Raw genomic sequence first — 13,994 nt, 5'->3', positions numbered from 1 at the left:
GCCCGGGCCCCGCTGGACGTCCCAAGCCACAGCTGGCCCAGAAACCCAGCCAGGACGTGCCGTCACCCGCCACCGCCGCTGCAGGGGGACCTCCGCACCCCCAGCTCAAGTAAGGGGACCCCTACAGCAGCCCCCGCCTTGCTGCTCACAAAGCGGGCCCCTGCCCCAGTAGAGTAGCCCTAGCTCCCTTGCTCCTCAGACCCAGGTCCTATGCAAGGGTCCCACGAACTCTCTCCAGCCTGAGCCAAGCCCTTCCCCCAAGCTTTCGCTCCTCCCGGCCCACCAGAGGCTCCACACCCCCACCCCAGGAATTTGGTGCTAGAATCCCATAGAAACTGCCCTCTGTTCGAATTCCTCCTCATAGGCCCTGGGAAAGTTTCCTCCTCCAAGGCCTCCCAGGCACCTGGCTGACCCACCGTCTGCAACTTCCTGCCCAGCCCAGAGCCTTCCCTGCCAAACTGGCCCTCCCCGTCCCAACCCATCCCTAAAACTCCTGGCCTGAGTCCTAGTCCTCCTATCATCTCGCTCTTCCCACTCCACCCTCATACTTTTCCTCCTTCTCCACATCCTTCTGGCCCATCTCAGTCTCCCTGCGAATCATCAACCATCTGCCTCTTCTGGTCCATTCCAACTCCCACCCCAGCTCAGACGTCCTCCCTGCCCCACCCAGTTGCTCTGCCTTAGGCTGACTTGCCCAATAGCCTGTCCTTGGTCCAAGCCCTTCCTATGCCCTCCTGGACACCTCACCCTTAGACTGGAAACCTCCCTGCTCATCTTCCCCTTTGTATCAAACTAGCCAAGAATTCAGAGCAGCTTCTGCCCAGGACTCTTCCCATGAATCCGACACTTCACCCTGGATCCAAGTCCTCCCAGCCTGTCCCAGATCTTGCCTCCCTGGCCCAGGACTCCACCCACTCCACCTGAGTCCTGCCAGCCTCGAGAACCTGTTAGGGTCCAGGCCCAAGGTGGCGGGTGGGGAGGTCACAGGCACAGCCCCAGAATCAGAGGGGCAGGGCTGGGGCCGGGCCTGGGGTAACTTTGTGTTTCTCTCCCCTTCCTCCCCTTCCTCTTCCCCCTTCCTCCCACGCCTCCACCTTGTCTCTCTCTAGCAAATCCCAGTCTCTGACCAATGCCTTCAACCTTCCAGAGCCAGCCCCGCCCAGGCCCAGCCTTAGCCAGGACGAGGTGAAAGCTGAGACCATCCGCAGCCTGAGGAAGTCTTTCGCCAGCCTCTTCTCCGACTGATACCCCACTCTGAGAACCCCAAAATCCCTGGGCAACCCTTCTCTGGGCTCTGAATCCATTTCTCACTTTTGGAGTCTCCACATCCCTTGAGAACCCATCTCCCGGTTCTCCAAGATTCCACCTCTCATTCCTCAAGATCCCTGAGTACCTTGAGAAACCTGACTCCTCCTGGCCGTAAATCCAGTTCTCACATGTGGAATCCCCAAGTCCTTTTAGAACCCCACTCCTGGTCACTTCAAGATCTACTTCTGTTTTAGGACCTCCAGATTCCTGAAGACCTCCGACCCTGGTTTCCCCAGAGGGCGTTTTCCTTCCTGGAAGTGCCCAAATACCAGGCAACCCATTGCAAAATCCCTTCCTGGAGCCCTGAAGTTCCTGGAAAACCCTATTTTTGGTCCCAAATCTCTCCAGCACACCTATTTCCCATCACAATTTTCCAAATCCTCAAGAAACCCCTACTGTTGAGCCCCTTCCCATGGATCTTCCATCCCTCTGAAGATCCGCATCTTCAAATGCCACCCAACACCAGCCCCCTCAACCTCATTCAATACCTTGGGAGCTCCTCCCACTTCCAGGACCCCTCGATTCCCCCAGGGACCCCCTACCCAGTTTCCTGCCTCTGACAGCTGTCTTTAAATATGCAAACTCCACCCATCTTCCCAGAATCCTTTGCACACGGAAGGCCAGTGGTCTCCGCTTCCCCACCTTTGCCGTGATGTCTGTGTCTGTGACTGATGTGGCCTCCTCTTGTGCCGTGCTTGGCATATGTGGTCCTCGTTCATCGTGCCGCCTGTGGTGATGCGTGCAGTGACGCTGTTTATGTGGTCCGCACCTCCCCCTGACCTCCACTCCTTGCCTGGACTCATCCCACCCCTCAGCGGCTCTGAACCCCAAGAGAAGAGTCGGGAAACAAAATAAACAAGCAAAGGCCCAGCAGAATTCTGTGCTTCTTGGTGAAGAAAGAGGGGAGTCCTTGAATGGCGGGGGAGACACAAAAGGGACCCCCAAAATCCACATGGGGTGCTGGGAACCCCAAAATCCAGTGGAAGGCACATCGGGCACAAATTCCAGAGAGGTTCTGAGTGGAATCCCTGCCACAAATCCCAGCCATTGGAGATGGAGGAGCTCCCAAAATTTAGAAGTATCCCCAAAGCCAAGAGGAAACCAAATGATGGAGGAGGCAGGGGGCTCAGTCTTTGGGAGGACCCCAATTCCAGAAGAACTGGAAAAGCACATGGGGAGCCCCCTCATCTCCCAGGGTGGGGAATGGGGGATCCTGAGGCAGCATCAGGGCAGAGACGCACATTGATTGGCTGGTGGGCTAGGCTCCTTGGCGTGGAGGGCTGAGACTGGCTCCCCGGTGGCTTGGGCGGGGCCTAAGGCACAAGGCGGGCTGCGCTGAGTAGGCAGGCAGGCAACTCATCAGCCTGGGTGCGGTGCAAGGAGGGTTCCGAGGCACTCCGCTCAATCTTGGGGAGTGACCGTTGCAGCAGCTCAATTGTGGCCAGAATCTGAGGGCAGGTGGGGGTGAGGAGGGGTGTCCAGAGCCCTGTGGGCATCCCAACAGCCCCAGACCCCAGCCTCATGGGGAAACACACACACACACACACACACAACCTCTGAGCTTTCACATTCACATCTGCCTCCATCTCAGTCTTCCTCCATCCCAGAGTCACCCACCCAAGGTGTCCAGCCCTCCTACCCAGCCCACCTGGGGGAAGAGGGGCCGTTCCTCCCGCTGGAACTTGAGGCAGTCAGACAGCAGGCGCCGCATGGCCTTGGGGCAGTTGCTGGAGATTTTGCTGAGGTCCGGGGACAGATAGCCACGGCCCACCATAAAGATAATCTGGGGGCAGAGGGGGGCAGGAAAGGGGTGATCTGGGGTCAGGGGCTGGGAGGCCCAAGGAATTTTGTATTGAGGGGCTTGGGAGGTTCGTTTTTAGCGAACTGGGGTACTGTCAGTATCGGGGCCCAGAGGATTCTCCATCACTGAGCACTTGGGAGGATTCTCTGCTTTCAGAACAGAGGGATTCAAAGTTAGGGTTCAGGATTGTAGGTATCTGGGGCTCAGAGGATTATAGGCCCACGAGTTTCTAGGAGGCTTAGGGACCTGGAAAGTACTGAGTCTCAGGGAAACATGGAGTTCTGGGTCTGGGGGAGCTTGTACTTCTGTGCGGGTCTGAGGCCTAGAGGGTTCTAGGTACCCCGGCCCTGGGGCCTGCTAGATACCCCAAGGCCTAGGTGACTGTGGGTGCCTGTGACTATTCCAGAAGCACAAAAGGGCTCTGTTTCTGGGGAGAAATGGGATGCTGGGAGAAATGAGATCTGGGAGATTTTGAGTACCCAGAGCAGAGGACTACAGGCGTCTAGGGATACAGAGGGCTTTGGGGTATGTGGGGGCCTCGGGGGATTCTAGGTATAGAGATTCGGGGTATTCTGGACTTCGAGGATTTTTGTCCCAGAGGGCTGTGGATGTGAGAAGAGGGAAGCCGGGGTAGGGGAGACCCAGAGAATTCATTGTAGGTGTCTGGAGCCCAGGGGATTCTGGGAGTCTTTATCCCACAAAATTTTAGGTTTCTGGGGAAAGGGTGGCATTCATCAGTGCAAAGGAGGGGATGTGGGGTATGGATGCCTGAGGGGATCCCTCAGCCCAGGGAACTGTGGGTAAGGTGTGGGGCTCACCTGGTCACGGCAGCCAATGTGGCTGTAAGGCAGTGAGCCAGTCATGAGCTCGTAGAGCACAACCCCGTAGGCATAGACATCTGACTGGAAGCTGTAGGGGTTCGGGTCCTGCATACGGATCACCTCAGCTGCCTACAACAGGCCAGACCAGGCAGAGGGACCACAGAGGTCAGCAAATGGCCGGTCCACAGTCCCAGATCCCACTGGCCACACAGGATACAACTCAGAGCCACCCACACGAGGTGGGACATGAGGAGTCCAGACACCCACACCTGGCACAGGCATCCCCGTTCCCATTCAGCCCCACACACCCCAATCCTGGAGCCTACATCCCCATGTACCCCTCATCCAGCCTGGCCCAACTCACCATCCACAGCACAGAGCCTGAGGGCTGCTCCAAGGGCTGGGCCCCGCTCCATCGAGTCTTCACTGTGGCCAAGCCAAAGTCACCGATCTTCACCGTGAGCCCCTCATGTAGGAAGATGTCCGCCAGGGTCAAGGACCACTACAGGGACTCCTAATAGCCATGCCTCTCACCCTGCCTGGGAGGTTACTATTGGTGCCCTTATACCACTCACCCCTCTGATCCTGACTAGGAGCCCCTTAATATCACACCAACTATCTACAACCTTGACATGGGCAGGGAACGCCTGCTAGTGCCCCCCACACTCAGCCCCGCTGTTGACTCCTGAACAGGAAGCCCCTTGGAGGGCACCCGAACTCACTATGCCTCTGATGCTGACCATAATGCCCTCCACAACTGCCACACATCAGACTCTAACCAGAGTTCCCAAGAACAGTACCTGAACCAACCACACCTCTGACTTCAGACTAACAGGCTGCCATTAAAGCCCCCTGGCTGGCCACAGTTCTGCCACCTGGCAAGGAGCTCTGGGACACATGCCCCTCCTTTGTAATTCCCAGAACCCCCACAAGAGGCATCCTTCTAAGCCCTTGCGCCCCCACCTCAACCCCAGTCCGGGGACAGATAGATACTGTTAGACTTGAGATCTCGGTGGATGATGTTCTTGGCATGGAGGTAGCTGTGGGGGTGGAGGCGGTTGGTGGATTGGCTGGGGGTTACCTCATTTCCCCCACCCTTTCCCCCCACCCCTCCCCAGGCTGGGAGACTCACTCCATGCCCTGGGCAGTCTGCCGGGCCACGTCGATGAGCTGGACCATGTCGAAGCGTGTGTCGGCCACATGCAGGTGATGGTAGAGGCTGGAGCCTTCACACCACTGTGTGATGATGGCGAATCCCGGCCGGGTCATGAAGCCCATAAACAGCAAGATGTTGACGTGTCGCGTCTTCCTGCAGGCAGGGAGGGCAATGTCAGAATTGGGGAGGAAAAATAGTGACTGTCACTTACTGTGACTTACTGTCACATCAGGAGTGGCACTGTTCTTTACCTTCTTTGGTCATTCATTTTCACCCTGTCTTTTGGGGTACTCAGGACCACAGCATTGCCAGATATCATGAATTTGTGAGATGTGTTTACTGGGCTATGATTCTCTGCTGTGGGCTTATATGCGGAGCTTCCCCATCCAAGTCTCCCAACAAAAGCAGGAGGGAGGAATTGCTGCCCCTCCCCCTCCCTGCCTACAGCAGCATTTCTTTTTTTTTTTTTGAGATGGAGTCTCGCTCTGTCGCCCAGGCTGGAGTGCAGTGGCCAGATCTCAGCTCACTGAAAGCTCCGCCTCCCGGGTTTACGCCATTCTCCTGCCTCAGCCTCCCAAGTAGCTGGGACTACAGGCGCCCGCCACCTCGCCCGGCTAGTTTTTTGTATTTTTTTTAGTAGAGACGGGGTTTCACCGTGTTAGCCAGGATGGTCTCGATCTCCTGACCTCATGATCCGCCCGCCTCGGCCTCCCAAAGTGCTGGGATTACAGGCTTGAGCCACCGCGCCCGGCCCTACAGCAGCATTTCTAATCATTAACATCCCCCGCCCCTCTGACTCTGACCATTACCTGGGTCTGTGACCATCTCACAGATGAGAAGGTAGAATGCCAACCTTCCTCATTGATGTATCAATATAATATGGATAGATGCAGGATTAAAATATCAGTGATATGTGATTATTAGAGCCTGTTCAGCACCATGAGAAGCTTAGAGGTAAAGAGCTTGGAGTCTGGACTCATGTTCAAATCTAGGCCTCACCAGGTACTCACTGTACAACCTTGGGAAGGACATTTAACCTCTCTGGGCCTCAGGTTCCTCAAATGTAAAACTGATCATTGTATTAGCTACCTTATTCTCTGTAACATAATTGTGCCCATTTGACAGAGAGGAAAAGCTCATGCCGGCATCCCCCGGGTTGGCAGAAGCTATCCAGTACTACCTGTAGTATATAGGTATACAGTACTATACTACACAGTAACTATAGCAGCAAAAAGGAGACACCTGGCTTTCTTAGCATGACTAGGTGAATACTGTATTGATTACATATTATAGCAATTATAAAAATTAAGCAATGATTAGATTATGGTGATGATAATATTGTTTAAATCAAGGCATTAGAATTAATGAATAACAAGAACCAACACTATAAATAGAACATTACCGTTGTAGTCCAAGCAGAGGGGAAGGAAAGATGCAAGCCTTCCTGGCAATGCGGTAACGAGAATGGTGGCCCACACCCAGACCCAGTTCGCAGCGGCAAATAAGAAGACTCCCATTTGGGAGGCAGAGCCATTCATTAATAACCCAAACAACTGCATGATCACAGGTCCTCTAAACATACCCATTTCCCAGAGGGGAAAGGGACGCCCTTCAGAAAGAAACAACTTCTGATGATGGTTTAACAACACAAACACAGGTGATGTCCAGGAAGCACTCCAAGCATGGCCTTTTCCCAGAGAGGTGCCAAGGCTGGGCCTGCCACTCCCATCCACGCAAATGTGCCACCTCACCTGAGCACCTGCATCTCATTCTTGAAAGCTTGGGCCTGCTCAGCTGTGGGCTGGGACACCTTGAGCACCTTCACAGCCACATCGCCATGCCACCGCCCTCGAAACACGGTGCCAAACGAGCCCGTCCCGATCCTCTTCAGCAGCTGCACCTCACTGGGTGGTACCTCCCAGTAATAGCCTGAGTCCCGGTACCCCAGGTTCTTCTGTGGGCCAGATGGGTGGCATCTAAGAGGCCTGCCCACATCCCTCATCCCACATCACTCAGCCTTGGTGCTCCCAAAAGGATCGCCCTCAAGCATACCACTTTCTTCTTGTCATCGGCCAAGGACTTCCGCTCACGCTGCTCTGCTGGTGACTTGGAATGTGGGGATTTCCTCCCCGAGGACACGCTGGCTGGGCTGGGGCTCCCCCGGGGGGTTCCATCACCACCTCCTCTACTACTGGCAGCTGCAGTTGCAGAAAGGATGTGAGCGGAGGCAAGTGGGGCAGCGGGGGTCAGGGTGCAGGCACGGGGGACTCACCATCAGTGCTGAAACTCTGGCCAGTGAGCTGGAAGAAGATGGACAGGAGTCAAAAAGAGGGCATGGAGGCCAACAGGAATGGCTCTCCCCTCTGCCCAGTGATCCCGGGCATTGTTCCCCACAGCACCAACCTGGATGAGGTTGGAGTCCATGGGGGCCGTGGTGCTGACCATATGGACGTTGGGAGTGGATGTGGAGCGGATGCGCTGCAGGGGGGCGTTGGCCGGGGCAGGGAAGGGGAAGTGCTCCGGGTCACAGTGCTGAGTGTGGGGCCTGCCAGGTGAAAGGCTGTGAAATCACTGCCAGGAATCAGAGAACCAAGAAAGCCCCCACCCCACCCCCAGCCATAAACATGCATTTAGCTCACACAGAGCGAATGTCCACTGGCAGTACTATTATTCATTGCTTCAAGAAACATTTATTGAGTGCCTGCTGTGTGCCAGATACCATTCTAGGTGGTGGAGATAAAACTGTAAAACAAAATAACAGTTCTTGCCCTCACGGGGCTGAAATAAAAAACAAATATATAATATGCCTGATGGTGATAGGTGCAATAAAGAAAAATAGTAAAGCAAAATAAGGAGACACAAAGTGTTCCTAGAAAGTGTCAGGAAAGGCTTCTCTGAGGAGGAGGTGACATTGGAGTAAATGCCTACAGGCAGGATAGCAAGCCACACAGATAGTGGGGAAAGGGGAATGTATCATATTTTATAATTATATATTATAATTACATGTACTCTTCAAATGTTATATAATACATATCATCTATATTAAAATAGCAATGTTTTAAAGTATACATATTACCATATTCTATGTTATATATACATGTTATACATATAATATATGCTAAACATATTGTAAAGTTACAAAAATATGTTAATGTTCCCTTCACTATCCTGAAATGAAACTCAAAGGTAATTAATGCATATACACTCATAATTTAAAATAATATAATACCCTAACTTTATTTTATGTATTATATAAACATGTATGATGTTCTACATTATATAACATTATGTAATACAACATGATACAATAACATAAATACACCATAAAATATGCACATTATAAAATATATATTAGAGCAATAATATATTTTAATACAGCTATAGTTTTGTATAATATTTAACATAAAGAAGCAATAAAAGGGAAGTAATTTATGATAAAATAATACATATTTCAAAATGGAAAGGCTTGAGTATAGTTATACTAGAAGAATTAGCAATGTAGTTAGATGCTTATAAATATATTTATAATTAATAATAAAAAGAACTGATTATTTACACTATACCAGATCCTGTTCTAGGCACTGAACATGTCTTAACTCATTTAATCCTCAGCAGAACCTTATATGGTAGAAAGTATCATAATCCCCTCTTTACAGATGAGAAAACTGAGGCCCAGAGAAATCAGGTGACTTGCCCAAGGTCCCAGTTTCATGCCCTTACTCACACTTGTAGGTGCTCAATAAATGTTTGTCAAGTAAACAAATGAATAAAGTATGGCTTGTGGTCTACAAGAGTCCCCAGCTCTTTTTCTCCCCCAGTAGCCCTTCAGCTAAGGCACCCCTACCTGGGACCCTGGGGGGTTAGCAACTCATTCAGGGGGCGGTTCGAGGGAGCCTCATGTTGTCTGGAGCCTCCGGACAAATCCTGGACACTGTGGTAGAACCTTGAGGGCATGAAGGGTATAAAGTAAGGGGACACAGGTCAGCTGTCTGTAAGGGCCTTGGGGCTGGGTCTCTGTGCTCCCCATCCCCCCACCCACCCCAGGCTGGGCTCACTGTTGGCGGTTGGTACTCATGTCAACACAGACTGTGGGGACCTTGGAGGAACAATGCTGGTGGAACTTGTAGCCACAGGTTTGGCAACGGAAGCCATGGAACAGAAACTTAAGGCAGAAGTCACAGAACGCCAGGCTGAAGAAGGTCTTCCGTACCTGATGCCGCAGAGCAGGGAAGTTTGAGACCTGGGCAAGGACACTCCCCACCATGATCCGCCCCCACCGTCCACCCTGCGCTCACAAAATTGTGCATGGTCAGCGGGACATCTTCAAGGACCTCGACAATGAGCTCCTCGCCATCCAGGGGAGCAATGGCTGTGTCCCAGGCAGTGACTGTCTTTCGTCTGCAGGGGGCACGGAAAGGAATGAATGGGAGGGTGGGCAGGGGCCATGGTGAGGCAGGGAACCCCCACAAGTCCCTCCAAGCCTGCTACCCACAGGGTCATGTCTGGCAAGTTTAATTCTCATCATAGCAACTCTAGGAATCAGTCATTATCCTTGCCCCCACTTCACAGATGGGAAACAGGCTCAGAGGGACAAAATGACTGGCCCTGGGCCACAAGGGTAATGAGAGGCAGGACGGTGTGAAGAGTCCATGCTCTGGAACGGAAGGGGAGAAGCAAATGAAACTAAACAACTACATCTTAGAAGCACTAAGCCAGCCCCCGAAAAGGGGGCTGAGGGGGCACTGAAACAACAAATAAAGTGCAGTGTGTGAACTGCATAAAAAATTAAGGAACCCCACAAGAGAGGAATAAATAAGGTCAGCAAGACCCAACTCAGCAGACAAAGAATGGGGAAAATGAGGAAGAAGAGAGCTGATGAAGTCATGACATCGTGAAAGGACAAAATAGATGAAATCTGGAAGGAAGTGATGGACCAGGGTAAGGACTTGGGGGCCAGGGGAGAATGAGTTGGCTGACCTTACAGGCCAATGAACCAATGAAGTAACAAAACAAAAGATGGATGAACTTATAGATTACTTGAACTACAGTAGTCCTCCCTTATCTGTGGTTTCACTCTCCATGGTTTCAGTTACCTGTGGTCAACCGGGTGGGAAAGTATTAAATTGAAAATTGCAGAAATAAACAATTCATAAGTTTTAAATTGCATGCATTCTGAGTAGCAAGATGAAATCCTGCACCATCCCACCCAGGATGTGAATCATCCCTTTATCTAGAAGATTCACACTGTTTATGCTACCACCCATCACTTAGTAGCCTGCTCAGTTATCAAACAACTGACTCAGTATCATAGTGGCTGTCTTCAAGTGATCGCCATTTTACTTAATAATGGCCCCAAAGCACAGGAGTAGTGTTGGTGGCAATTTGGACATGTCAAAGAGAAGCTGTAAAGTGCTTCCTTTAGGCAAAAAGGTAAAAGTTCTTGACTTGAAAGCAAAGAAAATCATATGCTGAGGTTGTTGAGATCTACTGTAAGAAAGAATCTTCCATCTTTGGAACTGTGAAGAAGGAAAAATAAATTCATGCTAGTTTTGACGTCATACCTCATATTGCAAAAGTGATGGCCGGAGTACATGATACATGCTTAGTTAAGACGGAAAAGGCATTACATTTATGGGTAGAAGACAAGAATAGAAACATGCTCCGGCTGATAGCAATTGGGTTCGGTACTATCTGTGGTTTCAAGCATCCACTGGGGGTCTTGGAACACGTACCCTGCAGATAAGGGGGCACTAAAGACCAAGGGAAGACTAATGGAAGACTCTGTGATAAAGAACAGAAGGAATCAAATGACTGAGAAGGGGATGGGAGGTGGGGCACCCAGTGGGTGGGCGTGGGGCTGCCACACTCACCCCTTGATGAGTCGGTAGACCACACAGCAGTCCTGATTTAGACCCCGCACCTTCAGGGCCTTGTCTAGAGAGTCGTAGACACTCATGCCATCCCGGACAGTCACCTGTGTGTATGTGCAGATGTAGGGGTCCTCATTGCCCAACAGAGGCCACAGTTGATGTTCCCATCCTTTTGCAAAGGCCTCCCCCAACCGTTGTCACCCTTTTGATCCCAGAGTTACAACTGGGTCCATCCACAGCCCTTGCCATTTCGCTTCCATGACTCACCACCGTGCGTTGCTTGTTGGGCAGGTACACTTTAACGGTGCCCACTGCCCGGGACGGCTCGGCCCCATTGGCAGGGGGGCCCCGTGGTGGCTCCATGGAGCCTTAGACTTTGTCAAGATGGGCTGAGGTGGGGCTGGGCAGGTGCCATGGGGCTCCTACAAGAAGGCAGACAGAATTCAGAGGTCCAATAATGATAGTCTGGAAGCAAAGTGGCAGGGGACAAAATACAATTCAAAGTCCAGGCTCCTGTCGCCCCCTGCAGCCTAATTTTCACATGACAGCCCAAGAGATCCTGCTCACATCTGAAGTCCTTCCAGTTCCTCCTCTGCTCAGACCCTCCTGTTGCTTTTCTCACTCATGAGTGCCAAGGTCTCAGCTTCACTGCACAGGGTTGGGGGGGAGAGAACAGGGAAGGGGGACAGAGCATACTGTCCTGGAGGGTACAGGAGCACAGAAGACTCTGTGCTGGGGACCAATGGGGAAGTCAATACACACTGCACTGAGCTCTCAGGTACATAAGAAGCACGAACAGAATGTCCTGGTTGTTGTTGTTTTTTTTTTTTTTTCTTTGACAGAGTTTCGCTCTTGTTGCCCAGGTTGGAGTGCGATGGCACGGTCTCAGCTCACTGCAACCTCCATCTCCCAGGTTCAAACCATTCTCCCACCTCAGCCTCCTTAGTAGCTGGAACTACAGGCGCCTGCCACCACGCCTGGCTAATTTTTTGTATTTTTAGCTGAGATGGGGTTTCACCATGTTGGCCAGGCTGGTCTCAAACTCCTGACCTCAGGTGATCCACCCGCCTCAGCCTCCCAAAGTGTCCTGGCTTTTTAACAGAGAACGGGGGAAGTGCCAGATACTCTGGTGAGGGAGGAGTCGCAGGCAGGGTGATAGGAAAGAGAAGATCATGAGATATTGCCCTTAGTTTGGGGAAGATGGAGGTTGCACCAAACATATCCTTAAAGGGCACTGTGGACATCCCTAAACCCTGGGGTGTAATGTTGATGTTAGGACCACAGACACCGTGTTAGGTGGCTAATGGAAGTCCCAAGACTCTATGATGAGGAGTTCATGGGTGGGGGTCACTACATACTATGCGGGAGATGTAACAGGTGTCACCAGGGACTGTAATGGGGAGAAGGGTGGAAATGGAAATGACCAGACATTGAGCCGAACTGGGGAGGTAATGGTGGATCACCACACTGTCATAGCAAAAGGAGAAGAAAGGTATGGTGTTGCGGGGAGAAAAATGGAGGTAAAGAGGGAGCTCCAAAATTCTCCTTGACAACCAGTGAGGGGGTCACAGGCACATTACTGGTGTAAACTGAATGGGGGATCATGGAAGGCGGTTACAGAGGTGAGAATCCTGATATTCTCCCCCCCGGGGGGTCAGACACTGACCCAGAATACGGAAACCGGGGAGTGAACCGCGTTTCCACACACTCCCCGCAGTTGGTAAAGAAAGGTCATTGGACACCGTAGGGGGTTTAAGACGGAATCCCGGCACCAGTCGGTAGGGTCTCGCCTACCAAAGGGCTTCCGGCTCTGCGCAGGCGCACCACCACTAGCAGCGGGCGAAACCATCACCGGCAGCCTTGCCCGCCTATCCTGTTACCCACCCCACCCCCGCTGTCGACGATGGTCTCGCCCTGGGTCAAACCACTCCTCCGGTTCCGGGCGGGGGACGCCGGGGCCCGGGCGCAGCCATCCTGGAGCTGAGCTTTCGGTCCGGGCGCCCTGCCCGTGCCCGGCAGCCGCTCCAGAAACCGAGCCCTCCCTGGTCCGCCCTCACCTGTCACGCCGCTACAGCCGCCGCAGCCTCCATCTTGGGCCTGTCTTCTTGTTTCCTCACAGAGTCCGCCTCCGCCGTCTCTTGGACTCTCGTTATTGGCTCTGCGGGACTCATCCTTCCACTCTTATTGGATCAAGGTCACGTCTGTCAAGGCAAGACCAACGGAATGTGAGTCGTGTTCCGGATTAGGAGGGGCAGCCTGAAACGTCAAGATCTGGGGCCAGCGCAAGTCCTGACTCGCGCAGGCGCAGTTGGGGCAAGACCTGCGTGCCTAGGGCTTTAACCTCAATAGTGGCATAGACGAATAAAGCAGGACTTTTTCAGGTCATCTGGGGCTGACCTTAGGGCTCTGGCATCTGGAGGAGAAATTCTTAAGTACTCTTTTTGGGCCAGTGCCCTAAGCACCCTTTTATGATTTTCCTGTGTCTCAGTGTTACCATCTTTGAAATGGGTTGGAATCAGAACAAATGATCGGCGATGTTCACCAGCTCTAGGAGACTGTAGTTCATAGCCTTTGAGGACAGCGGGTCTCTGGTGTGGTGGGGGCTGGGGGGCTGGCCCTAGGAGGGGCGGCCTTCTGTCTGGGAGGCTTCCTTTAGGAATGGGGTTGATTAGGATTTTGAAAAACTGGTCACAGGTGGCCAGGTGAAGAGGGAAGTGCGGACTTGGAACGGAGCACGATGCCAGTCAATGTGTGGAGGTATTGTGGGGTAAACACAAATTTTTAAAAATCGAATTTTCTCTGGTGTCAAAAGAGAGAGACATCTCTCTTAGAGCATTTCCTTTAGAAAACTTGTAACTGTAAAATTTTTTCTGTCCCTTTGAGATGTATGTAAGTCTTTTGAAATGCTAGATCTCTTGCCAGTTTTACAACCCCGGAATGTTTTTCTTAAGAGCCTTGTAGGCCGGGCGCGGTGGCTCAAGCCTGTAATCCCAGCACTTTGGGAGGCCGAGACGGGCAGATCACGAGGTCAGGAGATC

General features: G+C 52.2%; 3 protein-coding genes across 3 annotated transcripts in view; 1 reads left to right on the top strand and 2 right to left on the bottom strand.

The window, feature by feature from the left end:
• TIMP1 (TIMP metallopeptidase inhibitor 1) overlaps positions 1–1,044 on the bottom strand; it is a 15,881-nt gene extending 14,837 nt beyond the window's left edge. The window contains exon 1 of the mRNA XM_011938715.1: positions 1,038–1,044. The gene's annotated coding sequence lies outside the window, so the exon portion shown is untranslated. The remainder of the gene's footprint in view (positions 1–1,037) is intronic.
• The window catches only part of SYN1 (synapsin I), a 49,566-nt gene extending 47,788 nt beyond the window's left edge, over positions 1–1,778 (top strand). Inside the window, exons 13-14 of the mRNA XM_011938740.1 lie at positions 6–109; positions 1,110–1,778. Of these exons, the coding sequence (XP_011794130.1) occupies positions 6–109; positions 1,110–1,245 (240 nt within the window). The 3' untranslated portion in view covers positions 1,246–1,778. The remainder of the gene's footprint in view (positions 1–5; positions 110–1,109) is intronic.
• Positions 1,779–2,172: 394 nt separating this feature from the next.
• ARAF (A-Raf proto-oncogene, serine/threonine kinase) lies at positions 2,173–13,047 on the bottom strand. The gene is made up of 17 exons (XM_011938712.1): positions 13,014–13,047; positions 11,524–11,688; positions 11,224–11,378; positions 10,957–11,060; positions 9,382–9,484; positions 9,142–9,296; positions 8,931–9,029; positions 7,490–7,631; positions 7,359–7,386; positions 7,139–7,284; positions 6,838–7,040; positions 5,063–5,239; positions 4,922–4,970; positions 4,295–4,411; positions 3,928–4,059; positions 2,957–3,091; positions 2,173–2,756 (listed from the first exon to the last, which is right to left on the bottom strand). Exons 3-17 carry the CDS (start codon positions 11,317–11,319, stop codon positions 2,622–2,624), a joined length of 1,821 nt encoding a protein of 606 aa, XP_011794102.1. The 5' UTR covers positions 11,320–11,378; positions 11,524–11,688; positions 13,014–13,047; the 3' UTR covers positions 2,173–2,621.
• Between the last annotated feature and the right edge of the window lie 947 nt (positions 13,048–13,994).

This window comes from Colobus angolensis, unplaced genomic scaffold, assembly GCF_000951035.1.
Source record: "Colobus angolensis palliatus isolate OR3802 unplaced genomic scaffold, Cang.pa_1.0 Scaffold176, whole genome shotgun sequence".
Taxonomy (NCBI): domain Eukaryota; kingdom Metazoa; phylum Chordata; class Mammalia; order Primates; family Cercopithecidae; genus Colobus; species Colobus angolensis.
The sequence above is the reverse complement of the archived record's forward strand: the minus strand, read 5'-3'. Positions and strand labels throughout refer to the sequence as shown.

What these genes read in the sequence shown, in the direction of transcription:
- ARAF (XM_011938712.1), bottom strand. Translation starts at nt 11,319, where the DNA reads ATGGAGCCACCACGGGGCCCCCCTGCCAATGGGGCCGAGCCGTCCCGG. An exon ending in CAGACTGCCCAGGGCATGGA is followed by an intron (nt 4,971 to 5,062) that starts GTGAGTCTCCCA and finishes CCACCCCCACAG; the next exon opens with CTACCTCCATGCCAAGAACA. An exon ending in CAGGCTCTGTGCTGTGGATG is followed by an intron (nt 4,060 to 4,294) that starts GTGAGTTGGGCC and finishes GGCCTGTTGTAG; the next exon opens with GCAGCTGAGGTGATCCGTAT.